Raw genomic sequence first — 14545 nt, forward strand, 5'->3', positions numbered from 1 at the left:
TATATATTTGAAATTTTAAAAAATAAAAAAAATTGTCCCATTTTGATGTTTTAATTAGGGATTGTAAACTTTTGAATATAAAGCCGCCTTAAAATCTAAATACTACAGAATCTCTTGATGTCGCCATTAATATTTCCCCTCGACCCCCTCAGTATTTCACCGACGCGCGCCGTCCGGGTTTCTTGTTACCGATTCATCTTCTTAATGTTATGCAGGTGATTGTTTTCTCTCTCTTTTTCAAATGTTAGTTATAATCCTGTGAATTTGTTGAAATTTTGTTCGTAACTAGCCATTGGCTCCAATTTCAAAGACATCGAGGTTTACGTTTTTATTTCCGATGATTGGAGGATAATAAATTTTTTATGGTCGTCGTTATTTCTAGGTTGAAAAGTGGTTTTGAATCCGTAATTATTTAAGAAACAGAAAAGGATGCGAAGGGAAATGATGCTTTTATGTTTTGGATGATGAAGATTACGTTTAGCAGGTAACGGATGATTGTTTTGTGTTCTTTTTTTTTCTATAGCTGGTCAATGAATGTTCTTAGCTTACTTGTAAGTCCGTTGCCATACACTTCTCAGATCTCTGCAGAAATGGTATGTTTTACTTGTATTTCTGTCAATCTTGAGTTTTAGTTATACTCATGCAAGCAGTTGGAAGCGTTTTATGGCCAAGATAGCTACGGGGTAATGCTAGTTCAATTTATGTATGCGTTTTGAGTTGTATAAATTCAGCTGATATTGATGTCTTATGAAGGGATTCATTCCCTTTAAATTGCAGTCATTAGCCTGTTTCAGCTGCAAGTTCATTCCAACTAGGTTGTCTAGTCTGCCTTCGTTAATCAATTTCTGTGCAGTCTTTGGTTTTGTGCATTTGATTTGTAGTCCTACTTCATATACTATAATTCACTGTGATATCAGAGCTTCACGTTGAGAAGTTTGTCTCGTGAGGTTTAAAAACAGTGGCATATCAATTAGAGCCTCATGGAACCCTTTTGATTACGAGATGATCACTTGGAAGAATTTTGAAAGTCGGTGGCTCTACATATACAGACACTGCTCTCTTATTGTTGTAAACACCTTGGCAATCATAAAGTTGTAAAAGATCCCTTATCTTCATAGGACCTTACTTGAACAAGATCTGTTCTTTAGGCTGTATCATTGTGTCCTTGAGTTCGAAGTTTCCTTGATCTTCCTCCTCCAGCCAAATTATCAAAAGCGCCTAAGTTTGTGCTTGTGGCTGAGATTGCTGAAATCTCGGTACCTCAACCAGGTCTTTACACCACTATTATGCTTTCTTCTGTTTGTTTGCTTTGAAATGTCAAATTCAAAAATCTATTTTCTTGTTTATCGTTCTGATTTCTGAATCACACAGAACATTTACCGCAGTAATTGCATTAACTGAATTTTATCCCGCCCCTTTTTCAAACTTAATATTCAACTACTACGTTCATTCACTTCATTATTTTCCTTCCAGATGCCAATGGAATCTCAGGAGCCATTAGATTTGGTTCGCTGTTCGTTGTTCGTTGTTCGGCCGATGATCGCGCCAAAGCTCTGATGGGTTTTCGGTCTATTCCACTCGAGGTTCATGCAATGGCTACGGGATCTGAACATATGCAGCTTGTGTTTCTGATGCCATGTAAGTCGAAAGCTCGCTTTGAACTACAGAGAGCTCGTTTTGAAGATCTTCAAGTCTCTTATGAAGAATTGATGTAAAGCAGACGCAGCCATACACAGGCTCATGCAGCCAAAGCCTCTGCCTCATAGACCAAAGAGTCGACAGCTTCATTGCGCACATCATAGCTCAAAAATGCACTTCTGTGAACAATTTGGAATTTCTGAAGCTGGTCTGCTGGAAAATGTGGCGCAAAAATGCAATCTGGAAGACACTTTCTTCTTAGAAGTTTACAGGCTGCACATGGTGAGCCGTAATTAACTAAGGCTTATCAGATTGGGATTTAGAAGAACTCAATGAACAAAACTGGTTCTCTTGTTTACTTTTCATGAGATATTCACTTCAATTACTCTACTTATATCTATACAAATTTTCTTATCTATTAAAATAAGAATTTTAAGGCTCCTAATTTGAAATTTTAAGATATGATTTATTTTTTAAAATTTTATATTTAAGATGTGAATAATAATAATTTCACAGCATAATCTGTGAATGAAAAGTATAATCGCATGGAAACTAGTAAATGAATTTGAAATTTTATGAGAAATTAATAAAATGTAAACCAATATTTAATCAATTAATTTATTCCCCGTCTCTAAAAGATATGAAATTCGAAGTGTTGTCAAAAGACACAGATTCAACTAAAAGATTGATGTTTATGAAAGGCAATGAACTACAAACTTACCAGCTTAGTTAACTCTTCAGAATCAAAGACAACAAAACTGCCTCACAAGTGATTCGCTATAATTCGACGAACGGGGCGGAGACGGGGAAAATGAAATCGCCATTCTATCTAAGCTTGAAAGTCCAAGAAAATATGCAATTTCTGAAGAAGCAACTCACGAGTACCATAAAGGGGCTTTTCACCAGTGATCCAATCTTTCTCAAGAACACCGGACTTGGCACTATTCACCATCTCGTTATGGAATGCAGAAACGACGACATAGATCGACACCCTCAATACGTTCGCAATAGCATATGCCTTCGAATGTAGCGGACCACTTTTCCTTTTACCAACCGAAGCATCTACTCTTCCAATACTTGACGTTGCCCATTTAATACTAGACAGGCCGAATAAACCGTTTGAAGACTGTATAGTCGTTTTCTTACCCATCAACACTTCAACAGCAAGCAGGCAAGACAACAGTGTTGACATAACAGTTGCATTACTACCAGAGAGTTGAGCAACACCGAATCGATCTTCTGCATGTGAGCGTGCAGTCAACATAGATACCGTTCGAGCACACCATGCATACAACTGCAAAATTTAGCAAGCACGATCAGTCACATTCAATAGCCACACAGATGATGTTCACAGTAAACTCGTTAATTTTCGAGGTTAAACAATGTAAGAACCTGAAAGTTTTTAAGAGTTTCGAATTGTTTTACGTCGAAGTGAGAGTCCTTTGGCGATAGTTGGGAGGTAATGTCCACAGCACCTTCCAAACCTTGGCCTAAGTTCAGTGCAAATTGCTCCAAAGGCTTCAAGGAAATGGATATAATTCGCTTATATGTCTCACCTGTTTCTTCAAAAAATGCAGCTCTCCTCCATATATCCACATTGTTCTCACAAACCATGCAGAGATCTAGAAATGCAAGATATTGCAAAAGAGACCCTGAATTGCTGTCCTCTAAAGCTGCAAAGAGGTACTCACTGGGATTTGTTTCTGCTGCTGCAGATCCCTTTGGAGGTGCAAACGCATACCTCTTGGTATGCAGGACCTACACACAGTAAATAATCAAAAAGCTGGCAAGACATACTTACAGAGGAACAATATAAAGAGCAAAACCTGTCTTAACATGACAAATGTTCTGTTCTAAACTGTTAAATGACCGTCCTTAATGGCACAACAAAAAAGATTAATTGTGAGATCCCACATTAGCTGGGTAGGAGAACGAAGCATCCTTTATAAGGGTGTGGAAACCTCTCCCTAGCAGATGCATTTTAATAACTTTTAGGGGAAGCCCGAAAGAAAAATCCCAAAAAGGACAATATCAACTAGCGGTGGGCTTGAGTATAGACGGTCTCCTAGAGGGGGGGGGGGTATTCATCAAAATCACAAGAGAGTCGGAATATCTGCTGCAAGCCACTAAGAACTCAAACAAAATGTTCTTAATGTGTAAATCACACTCACAATGGAATAGCAGGAGTTAATTCTTTAAGTTTCAATGTGTAGACAAGGAATGCCCAAATTGCCATAGAGGTTACATGCAGTGAGGGGATCATGGAACAGTGTCCTCTGTTTGATCACGAAGAAGAACAAAAAAACAATATAGGTAAAAGGCATCTACCCCTCAATTCAAAAACCCAAAGGGAAGAACAAAATGGCTCACTTCACAATATTAATAAGAAAAAAGTGTGTATAAATAGCCAAGGGACATTAAAGTGGTGACCTATTGGTAAGGATTGTTGCAACACCGACGCAATTATGAGGAACGATATAATGAATCAACCCACATATTTAAGCAACAGATCACGAAATACAGCATGAGAACGAGATTATGACACCATAAACACAGTTGGTTTTGAGTATCAAATCTAAAATATATGATATGAAGAACAGACTCACCTGATGCAAGTGTTGAGTCAATTCCCAAGAAAGAAATATTGCAAAGCTCCCAACGAAAATAATGGCTTGGTTAGCTATGAACTTCCTGACTGTAACATTTCTCTTAAATTGATCAGGCAAAAGCACCATTAATACAGCTGAAAATAGGAAAGCTGCAGCAGAAAGTTTGGAAGCCAATCTGGTAGCTGCAGGAAAACCCATCTTGAAGCTGAAAAATGGGGGACGCTGTTCAGAGAAAAGCATTTGAAAATCAGTCAACTGGAAACTTAATGGCTCAACATTCAAACATGCAAGAATACACACACTTTCACATTATAATATCACATCATGAAAGTTGATATCAAGAAACATCACCCAAACAAGGGCAAGAATTACAGTATGAATATATAAATAGCCAACACTCAGCTTGCGATGATATTCAACGACGATGAATATGATGGTGATGGATATTACAAACTAAGGAACAAAAACTAACCTGTATGATTGGGAACGTTAGAACCCATCTTTTGCTGTAAACGTAGAAAGCGCCATAAATCAGACCCATCGAAAGACCCGTATGCCAAGCACTTCTGAGACCATCCGATTTTCCCCAACATATAGAGACGGCCGCCAAGGAACCTGAAATCGCAGTTGCCACTACAAACAGAAGCAAATATAACGAAACCGTAGCACGACGGCGAAAGTCATTGAACGCCGACGTCGATGAAGCATTGTCACCGCCTGAAACTACGAGAAACCGAACGAGTCCAAAAGTGAGCTCAAGCGGCGCGGCAGGGCGCTCGAGCTGGGGCGAAGCAAGGAGAGAGAGAGATGCAGAGAAGAGGAGTTGAGAGAGATGAAATGTAAGAAAAGTGAAGAATCCAGTGAACATTGACGCAAAAGGGGCTGATGGATTGCTAGTTCCACTCGAGGAATTGCTACCAGAAACAGAGAAAATGGCTGAAACGAAGATTTTGAAGAGGAAAAAGACGAAGGTTGAAGGAATGGACTGCCAAATAAGGAAACCCAGAAAACGATTCTTGACAACCATTTCCGGGACTCCGAAAAACAGAGAAGACGAAGGCATCTTGCAGTGATCAAGATCAAAATCAAAATCAAAATCAAAATCAAAATAAAAACCCACCAGGATTCCGCGATTGAGAGTTGAAAACAATCGACTGGGATTGCTTGTCAAAGCGTTTGCAGAGAAATCATCCGTCGGGAAGTAAGGATTTAGCAGTGGTTTAAGCGGGGTGCTTCGAAGGCGATTCCAATCTCCATCTCCCAATTCAATTTTGTTTGTAGCGCACACGCCACAACTTCAAAACCCTTTCCATGAAAAAGAATAAATAGTTTGTTAAAGTTACAAATTTAGTGGTTGAATTTATACATAGATGAAATCGAAAGAATTTCAATTATCTTCCAGTTACTTTCATTTGATTCATTAGGCTCATCAAATCTTAAACAATACGCATTCAAAACTTGAATCAATGAATGTTCATCAAAATTTGAAGGAAGAAAATAGCACTATTTCGATTTCATTAAGTACACACAAATGAAGAATTGCTATGGATAATTCATTCTTCTTGAACACATATCACCTACCTTTCTCATGGCTATTAAACTAAACCAAATGAAACAACAAACATAAACACAATGTGACATATACAATAATCACAATCTAAACTTATTGATCTCTCCCTACTCCAAACTATCAACATTTTTCACCTAATTTTCACGCAAGATTCACAAGAATGGCGCATTCTTGTGAAAGTTCGTATTTAAACGAATGATCCTGATCTCGAAACCTGCGACCGTGCATCTTCAAATTGGTCATCATCAACCTTCTCAGAGCTTAAACTTGGTGGAACAAAAGATCTAAACACTTGTTCCATGTTGGGAGCTTCCTTCAACTCATAACGAGCGACTTCAAGGGCGGTATCAGCAAACGCTCGGTAGAATTTATTGTGACACAGGAAGGCAAATATCAGGGAGATTATGGGGAGTGGTATTAAGATTGGAGCATAGAAGAATTTCTTCACCCCAAAGAAACCGAACATCGTAAGTTGGTACAACAAGAGCGACGCGATTATACGGTTGAATATATGTGGCCATATTCTTCCATAGGTCTCATAGGAAGGAACATAAACTTTGAGGGCCTGGAAAACAAGGACCAACATTAACACAAACAAAACAATGATCAAAAGGCACAAAATTGACGATCGATCGATTTACTTTACCTGATTGCGAAGAATAAGCCATCCAAGACCGAAATATATGACGCCGAACGGGACAATCAGAGGTGTTATGACAGAGTAACAGAGGACTAGAGTGAAAATGAGCAAGTCACCAGGTATTCTAGTTCCATAACCAAGATCTCCAGGAGTCCAGGCATCTTTCACATCAGCTTCACACTTACAAAGGAATTTCTTCTTCAAATGGAATATGATAAGAGGAACAATCCTAGATAGTTCGAGACCATAACCGACGAAGAACCTAACAAGAACGACAACAGAACCAAAATCAGCTCACAAACGACGATTGCTACTTCTAGGTTCTTAATCTACACCATTAGACATTTAGAACTACCAATGGTCTCAATATGTCTAAACCGTTTCAATTCGAGTATCATTACATACATGCATATATAAGGAACGGATCAAAAGAAATCGACAAGAGTTTAAAACCGAACAAGAAAACTGAAGGATCTAAGAATCGGGAGCTTACTTGAGAGCCACATAGGTAAGGAAGAAAGTTGCACTGCCTGGGAGACTACTTGCCAACAAGGGAACAAGAGAGTTGGGATTCTTCTGGATGGTCTCCAAGGTTTCAAACAATGCACCACTCAAAGTGACTCCAATGAAAACATTCAACACAGTGAAATAGAAATACTTGCCAGAAGCAGCCCTCACAGCATGTCCCACTGAAGGAATTCCCTCAGATTTAGATAGAAAGAGAAGCAACTTGGGCAGCATAGCCAAGAAGATAATCAGAGCTAATTGAGGTAAGAACGCTTCTAAAATACTCTTGAGTGCACCTATGTTCACAACTGGCTTCAAAAATGGCAGCCACTTCTTTAAATTATTGAGCGTGGTAATAGCAGAGACTGCAGCAATCGGAATCGTGTAGAAGAGAATCATCAGTGCGACGATGACATACACGATGTATTGTCTTACTTGTCTATGAATAAAATCTATATAAAGATTAGCCCAGATAAGCTGGCCGGGTTCAGGAGCTGCCAGAACAGTCCATTTATCAACGATTTGCGCGTGCAAGTTTTGAGCTGCAGAAGCTGCGGTTGCCCGGTTATTGAAGAAGACTAAAGCAGCGTTCTTCTGCTTCTCTCTGAGAGTAGCCTTTTGTTCAGATTCCAATTTGGGGACAAGCTCGTTGATCTTCTCGGAGTAGAATTCTATGCTGTCAACTTTTTTCCCAACAAGACCAAGGAAGCCAGTTTTATGTGCTGGTCTTACACCTTCTGGCTTGGCTTCTGTTTTTGAAGCTGCGAAAACCGCTACAGACCGGTCGAGCTTCTTCTTGTACCCTTCCAATTCCTCCCACAATTTATTGACCTGCTTAACATTCAACATTAAGATATGTGGATACAACACGAACTCTATTCGTCGCAACAAGTTTAAATCAAACAGTGTTTGGTGAAACGTAAGTAACTGAATCACAAGCAATCCTGGAAGAATGAATGACAATCAAATAACGTGGAAGAATTCAAAACTATTTGAATATAATTCACAGATACAATTCAAAAAATTTCTTAAAAATCCCACAGAGAAATATATTTCAACCAGAAAAGAACCACAAAACGTACTACAAGATCAAGCAAAAGTGAGAGAGTTGAAATGATGAACAAACCTCTTTGTTGTCTGTGACGATCATTGAGCGATAGAATGCATCTGGGTAAAGTTTCCTAAAAAAGGAATCAATCTGCTCCTTTCTGGTTTGACCTTCAGGAACAGGAGGGATATCTCTAACAATAATGGCAAATTGTTCAGCCTTTATTTCTGGAGACATTAGAGCTTCAGCTCTCAGAGCTGAGACATGATTATAAGCTTTCCATGTCAGGTAATATGCCACAAAGGAAACCCAGTAAGTGGCTAATAAGAAGGCCCATAGCCGATTACTCCGCAGCTGCATATGAAAACAAGTCAAAACTCAAATCTGAGTACCAAACCAACATAAAGGCCAAGCCCCCAGTTCAGTATCAATTTTTGTTCTTCATTTTCTAAACCAAACGTGGTTAGCGTTGCTTACATTGATATTTCCCATGGATAAGTTGTCAAGTTCACTGAAAGTCTGAACGGTTTGGTTATTGATCATTTTAGCATTCTTAATACCATCATCTGTGACAGCAATTGGAATAAGAACCGGTAGCAGAACAACGGCAGACAGCACAAAAATCCCCAGCACTGAAACAACATTTAAAACAATATAAACACACAAGAACATGATTCGAATTGAGACTGAAACGTTCGAGAAAGAAAAGAAGAACAAACCAGTGGCCAAAAACACAAAGTACACAGCAGTATCAACCCCAGACATAGAGATCACATCCTGCTCAGAAGAAGACAGAGCTTCCTGAATCCAAGCAAACGGGCTCCTAGTCCTCGACCCGCCGGTCGGATCAAGACCCTTGAGGATTCGATTCGGGTAATAAACGACATGGTTGCCAGGCTTTGAAGAAAGCCAAGCGAAAACAAGCATCAAAATCAGAAATATCACGAAAGACGTCCCTAAGGACGTCAAAAACGAAGATAAATCCATCTGGGTCTGTCTCTAAACGCCAATCTCTTCAACTCCTGTCTGAATCTGGAAAAACCCACCTCCAGAAACTTCACCACTCGCAGAAGAATGCAAGCAAAGGCGAATTTAAAGGGTTTATTTGTTAGATTTTCCGTTTCTTTTCTGGGTCAGGATAAAGTAACCGTTGGAAAACGGTGGTTGGGTGGGATGTTTATAAGGAATAAGGGAAGGAAATGAAATGGCGTTGTCATAGAGAAAGAGTGAGCTTAAAAGAAGGGAAAGGAGAGAAAGAGAGAATAAAAATCTGGATGGTTGTGGGGTTTGGAATGAAATTTGGATGATTTGGTGGTAGCTGGTTGTGGGGGGTTGGATCCGTGTTTCATCGTTTTCTTCAATGCTTTTCAATTTCAGAGAGAGCACTGTGAAAGCGGATAAGCGGGAAAGAAGAGGATTGAAGGCGATGGGACAGGGCTCGGGAGAACTCCCAAATTACCAAAAACACCTTCCTTTCTTTCCATTTTGGAATCAGTGCTTCGGCTCCATCCAAAATCACTTTTAATTCAATTTTCCCAATTAAAAAAGAGAAAAATAAATCTATTTTTAACTTTTTAATTATTTATTTTTAAAATTGGTACAAAATTGTTGGAGGTAAAGTTTTAATTTTCATTTATAAATTCATTAAAATTAACTATTTTAGAAAAGGTATATCCCATTTTATATATATTCTTTTAGTTTCTATTACAATAAAGTTTGGAATATGCACATTAAGTAAAATTCTTTACTTTATATTTAGTATTTAGTATTTAATATTTAAATTAAATGGAAATTCTTTTTTTTTTTTGTTAAATTAATATTTTGATTATGTATTTTTCTAATTAGTTGTGGAAGTTTTAATTTACACAAATTATTAGTTAAATTTAAACTGATATTTTCATTTCACATAATTACAATTATAATAATTAATCAAATGGCATTGATTATGCAGCCAAATCATTATTGTGTAACATAACGTCCGGTGGAGTTTAGTATGATTTTTTTTAAATAAAAAAAATCTTTAATTAAGCGCTTTTTGCTATTAAAATAAAGGGTACTTTTGTCATTCATTAAGTATCATAAAAATTCCGTGACTACAAATAAAATTTAAAAAACAAATATCAGCCACGTCCCTATTTCCGTCGCGGTGGACGCGCCACGTGGAGATTTTTCTTCGCGGGAACGCTTGTGTTTGGCAGCAAGTGGTCCCGATATGAATGTTAACGACGCATCCAACGGCCGCGTAGAAACCGTTTTGTTTGGCAGTGGAGGTCGTGAGGAACACGCGCCGGAGCTACCGACAGTAAATCGGGACCCAGTAAGAGAGTTGGACCTACCGGGAAATTTATTCCATTGTCTTCGTCACGCGCCAGGACGGCATGAGATCCAGCAAGGCAGACGGGTGTCGTGTCGGCAACGACGGAGGAACAAAAGCAAGTTGATAAATGACACGTCGGACATGGTCCCGGCACGTGCGAACACACTTGCACACAGATATTTATTTGTTTGTTAGTTAGTTATTTAAATATCTAGTTTTACTCAATTTTTATTATAAAATTTTAGTTTATAATATATCCTGAAGGACTGTTAAAAAAATATATTATAACTGGGTGAAATATTTATGCTAAATTTGAAGGGAAAAAAAGATTAATTTGAAAATTGTGAATTTTGATATATTAAATTTCTTTAAAATTATATTAATAGTAGTATTTATTTAAATATAATGAAATTAATGAAAAATGTATATTAAATTTCCCCCAAATTTGATTGGGAAGGATAGGACCCATGTAATTCCAAGACCCAATGGGAGGGAAAGAAGATTTAAGGCTTTACTTCAAATCAAATCCTTTTCTTTTGCAATTTGCTCATCTTATCCTCTCGTTCCCAACATTGAATTCCTCAAAACTTTTAAATTAAGATTGCTCCCAAAACCAAAAACAAGAAAATATTCTTTTTTTTCTTTTAATTTAATGACGTGTACGGGTAGAAATTCGAATATCTCAATATTAAATTTAAAATATATATTTGATCGATTACGTTAAAATCGATCGGCCAAAAAGAATTGTTTCTAGTTGCTCGTGTTTATTTATTTTACCTCTTTTTTTTGTGACAAATTTATACCAGTACATTTTTATTCGCTATTATCCTTTGCAAGTTCTTAAATATGATACGAAAATCTTTAGAATTCAAAAGTAATTGACTTATTGGGTATAAAATTGAAAATAATAATTAAAAAAATGGCTGGTATATAGAAAATAATTATGAGATCAAAGAGTTGGGGTGAAAGTGAAATAACAAGGGGAGTAATCATGCTACCTCATATCAAAATTCCCATTCCACATTATAATCTATACAGGAAAATTGTTGTTGATGAAACATAAAAAGAAAAGAAGAAAAAAAAATTAACAGTTATCATGCATCACAGTTTGTAACGCTAACACTGAACAATAAACACAGGTAGAAATAGAGCGGGTAAAAATCGTGGAAAATTGTCACCTGAAGTTGCAACAGTGAGCTTGGCCCTGCGTTAATTTATCCCACAGGCAAATTATCTGCCTTGGAGATTGATAGTGTGCTGTAAAATAGTCCTCCATGCACCCATACTGGCAGAATTTCCAGCTGTGCGAGTACTGAACGATCGCCACCGTACTGTTGAACTGCTCCACCCACATTCCCATGCTCACATCCTCCATCTTGAATATCTTTCATGTCAAAAACATCAAGTTAATACACAAAAGCGGTATAAAACAAACAAACAGAGACATCAAGGCTTGTATTCTCAAACTGACCCTCAAGCTCCTGCTTTCATGTTGAGCCACAATGTATTTGGCAATGTCAATGGAAATGATATATCCTGGGCCATTGGCGTATGGAGGATACACTTCTTCTGGCCATTCCTGTTACCGTACATGGAAATAAATCATTCGCATGAGAAAGGAAACAAAAAGGATTGTTTAAAAGGTGTAAAGAGAGTGATAGGCCATCAGTGATAAATGTATATTAAAGGAAAGGGGGTTAGGTGGGCAGACTTTTGTAATTGAATCAAGTGATGAGAAATAGGAATGAAAGAGAGTCGGGAAGGAAATGTTTGAGAATGCAAGTGTTGTGAGGGGGTATATTTTTGTAACAGTTCAAGCCTGCCTGCTGGCAGGTATTATCTTTTTTTGGGCTTTCTCTTCAAAGGCTTCCCCTAAAAGTTTTGAAACGCGTATGCTAGGGAGAGGTTTCCATACTCTTATAAGGAATGCTTCGTTCTACTCTCCAACTGATGGTGACCTTACAATCCACCCCCGCTCTAATACCATTTGTAACAGCCCAAGCCCACCGCTAGCCGGTATTGTCATCTTTGGGTTTCCCTTCTAGGGCTTCCCCTCAAGGTTTTAAAATGCGTATGTTAGGGAGAGGTTTCCACACCCTTATAAGGAATGTTTCGTTCCCCTCTTCAATCGATGTGGAACCTCACAATTTTTATGATGAGAATTTGGATAATCAGGTCGAGAGCGAATAAGCTACCCGGTCCTCCATAGATTTATACCCTCTTGTTGATGAATAACAATACCGAGTTCTTTCCATCAGAAAAAGCCCTCCTTTGTGCTAGCCTAGGAGGAGTTATGTCAATGGCCAATCTTAGTTTTCAAGCAGCAATGCTATGCTAAACATTTCTTGATTGACGAAAGTGATCTAGAAGTACTGGTGGATTAGCCAAGCCGTTGTAACTCAAGGATGCAACAAGTAGGATAAAAGCACAAAATAGCCAAATTTTATTCAATGTACCAAATATGTGACTGCCCATTTTCCATGTCTGAGAGGGCGATGCAAGAGGTTGAGATTGCCCATGTACAGGGACTTCTTGGATGAAATGCCTTCAATCTGTTTTATAACAGTTTCCACCCTCACAAAGGTGTCGTCATCACATTTCATAACATATGAAGCCGTCAAATTCACAGCCTACAAGGAGAAAAGTGGAGTACTTAACACATAATGAAAAACAGCATACACTAAAGTCAAACACTAGTCAGTTTATACAACAAAGTTCTACAAAGAAGATTCAAATACTGATAAACAGAAGAAGGGAAACGCAAACTCACCCCAAACTCACATATAGCAATAGTCTTGAGAACAACTAGCTCATAGCGGTCCATGAAGGGCAGGATCACAATATCACCGAAGTATGCGGCTTCCTTCTTCAGCACAGCATTGACCTCATTCCTCGGATTCTACACGGCGCGTTTATACATGAGAAGAAATACAAAATAACAATAATGAAAAGAAATATGAACCGCCGCTTCAATGGCGTTGATACAAGAACACATCCGACTCACAGGAGTACAATACAACATTGCAGCGCAGTTCATAAACTCTTATTTTAAAAAAATGTGAACCAGCATGGCTAACCATTGCATGCTTTCTTGTTTTCCTTTCATATGTAAACCTATTCCATTGTCCGTGGAAAATAGCATATATAGATTTTGTTGCCAGAAAAATGGAACACGTATACCTTAGAGGGATGAACACAAGAGTCATACCAGTGCAACAAAGAAGCGAACAACTACATTTGATGACTTCACAGCTGAAGATTGCATCCAAGTTTTCCTAACAGCCATGCGCTCCGCAAAGTGATTAGTAGCAGATAGAACACCAATAAAAAGATAGACCGATTTCTTTGGTAAAGGCTGAGATTTCCATTTCTCTGACATCTCAAGAACTCGATGGGGAGAGAAGCTTGGATGAGAGGTAGGAAGAGATGTAGCATATGTAGAATGAATGTCTACATCTCCTTTTACAGCTAATCCAGTTGCATCTTCAAGCGTAAATCCCTAAATGAAAGTCGAACAAAGATGTAAGAAAATTAATGTTAAAACAGCATGGGAGAGATGATCTATACCAACTGCAGCAGTAAGAAAAACATCAAACACGAATGAATATGAAATAGCTATCTGCATCCTCCTCTTCTCCACATACTTACAGGGCGATAGGCAAAAGAAGTCAAGTGCCGACCCCCAACATTAATATGGTATCCATCAACGCCTGCACGTAGTGTGAGGATAAACAATCTACCCTCCACAAAGGGAAATGGCCAGGTTACTTCTGGCTTCTGCTCCCTCCCTATGAATCTCTTGAACCATGAGGATGTTTTTGTTTCTTTTGAGTCTTCAATATCACTCCTCAGCCATTTATCACAACGAAGATTTCCATCAACTGTCAAATAAGAGGATTGAAAGGGAACAAAATGTAAGATGGCGTTGGCACTATAGCACGGCTAAAAGAGTGGAAAAAATTGAGTTGGGAATTGAAATCGTTGGTGAGTAGATTCAAATTAATGGAAAATAAATAAATCAAGATCAGAGATTTCATAACCTTTACCTTCCTCACCATAGATTGAGAAAATTAGGACTCCTGGCTAGATTTCAATGAGGACAGGAAATCCGTCTAGAAACAGAACTCCAATGCACATCTAGACTATCAAATACGAGCTAAGACTCTAAGCAACTTAAGAATTCCTACTATAAGGGGGGTGGGGGAGGGGGGGGGGG

The 14545-nt window shown here is 38.3% G+C and overlaps 3 protein-coding genes and 1 long non-coding RNA gene across 6 annotated transcripts in view; 1 reads left to right on the forward strand and 3 right to left on the reverse strand.

The window, feature by feature from the left end:
* Window positions 1-35: 35 nt before the first annotated feature.
* On the forward strand, window positions 36-1708 carry LOC111433631. The gene is made up of 3 exons (XR_002708846.1): window positions 36-215; window positions 383-484; window positions 1474-1708. It is a non-coding gene; the product is annotated as an uncharacterized LOC111433631 (long non-coding RNA).
* A 122-nt stretch (window positions 1709-1830) lies between these two features.
* On the reverse strand, window positions 1831-5590 carry LOC111433630. Of its 3 annotated transcripts, XR_002708845.1 has the most exons (5): window positions 4720-5589; window positions 4245-4469; window positions 3031-3396; window positions 2360-2932; window positions 1831-1911 (listed from the first exon to the last, which is right to left on the reverse strand). XR_002708845.1 is itself a non-coding variant. In XM_023070729.1 (4 exons), the coding sequence occupies exons 1-4, from the start codon at window positions 5308-5310 to the stop codon at window positions 2468-2470; spliced, it is 1614 nt and encodes a 537-aa protein (XP_022926497.1). In that variant the 5' UTR covers window positions 5311-5590; the 3' UTR covers window positions 2311-2467. The 3 variants fall into 3 exon arrangements, 2 of the variants coding, with proteins under 2 accessions (XP_022926497.1, XP_022926496.1); XM_023070729.1 differs by lacking the exon at window positions 1831-1911 and having other exon boundaries at window positions 2311-2932; window positions 3064-3396; window positions 4720-5590; XM_023070728.1 differs by lacking the exon at window positions 1831-1911 and having other exon boundaries at window positions 2311-2932.
* A 128-nt stretch (window positions 5591-5718) lies between these two features.
* On the reverse strand, window positions 5719-9444 carry LOC111433629 (CSC1-like protein ERD4). Its single transcript, XM_023070727.1, has 6 exons — window positions 8732-9444; window positions 8490-8644; window positions 8091-8366; window positions 6951-7795; window positions 6464-6719; window positions 5719-6382 (listed from the first exon to the last, which is right to left on the reverse strand). The coding sequence occupies exons 1-6, from the start codon at window positions 8997-8999 to the stop codon at window positions 6005-6007; spliced, it is 2178 nt and encodes a 725-aa protein (XP_022926495.1). The 5' UTR covers window positions 9000-9444; the 3' UTR covers window positions 5719-6004.
* A 1867-nt stretch (window positions 9445-11311) lies between these two features.
* The window catches only part of LOC111433689 (hydroxyproline O-galactosyltransferase GALT2-like), a 5092-nt gene continuing 1858 nt past the window's right edge, over window positions 11312-14545 (reverse strand). The window contains exons 2-7 of the mRNA XM_023070839.1: window positions 13978-14210; window positions 13538-13828; window positions 13100-13228; window positions 12786-12959; window positions 11801-11908; window positions 11312-11713 (exon numbers count right to left, since the gene is read on the reverse strand). Coding sequence (XP_022926607.1) covers window positions 11504-11713; window positions 11801-11908; window positions 12786-12959; window positions 13100-13228; window positions 13538-13828; window positions 13978-14210 — 1145 coding nt within the window. The 3' untranslated portion in view covers window positions 11312-11503. The remainder of the gene's footprint in view (window positions 11714-11800; window positions 11909-12785; window positions 12960-13099; window positions 13229-13537; window positions 13829-13977; window positions 14211-14545) is intronic.

Source organism: Cucurbita moschata, unplaced genomic scaffold (genome assembly GCF_002738365.1).
Source record: "Cucurbita moschata cultivar Rifu unplaced genomic scaffold, Cmos_1.0 Cmo_Scf00043, whole genome shotgun sequence".
NCBI classification, from domain to species: Eukaryota; Viridiplantae; Streptophyta; class Magnoliopsida; order Cucurbitales; family Cucurbitaceae; genus Cucurbita; species Cucurbita moschata.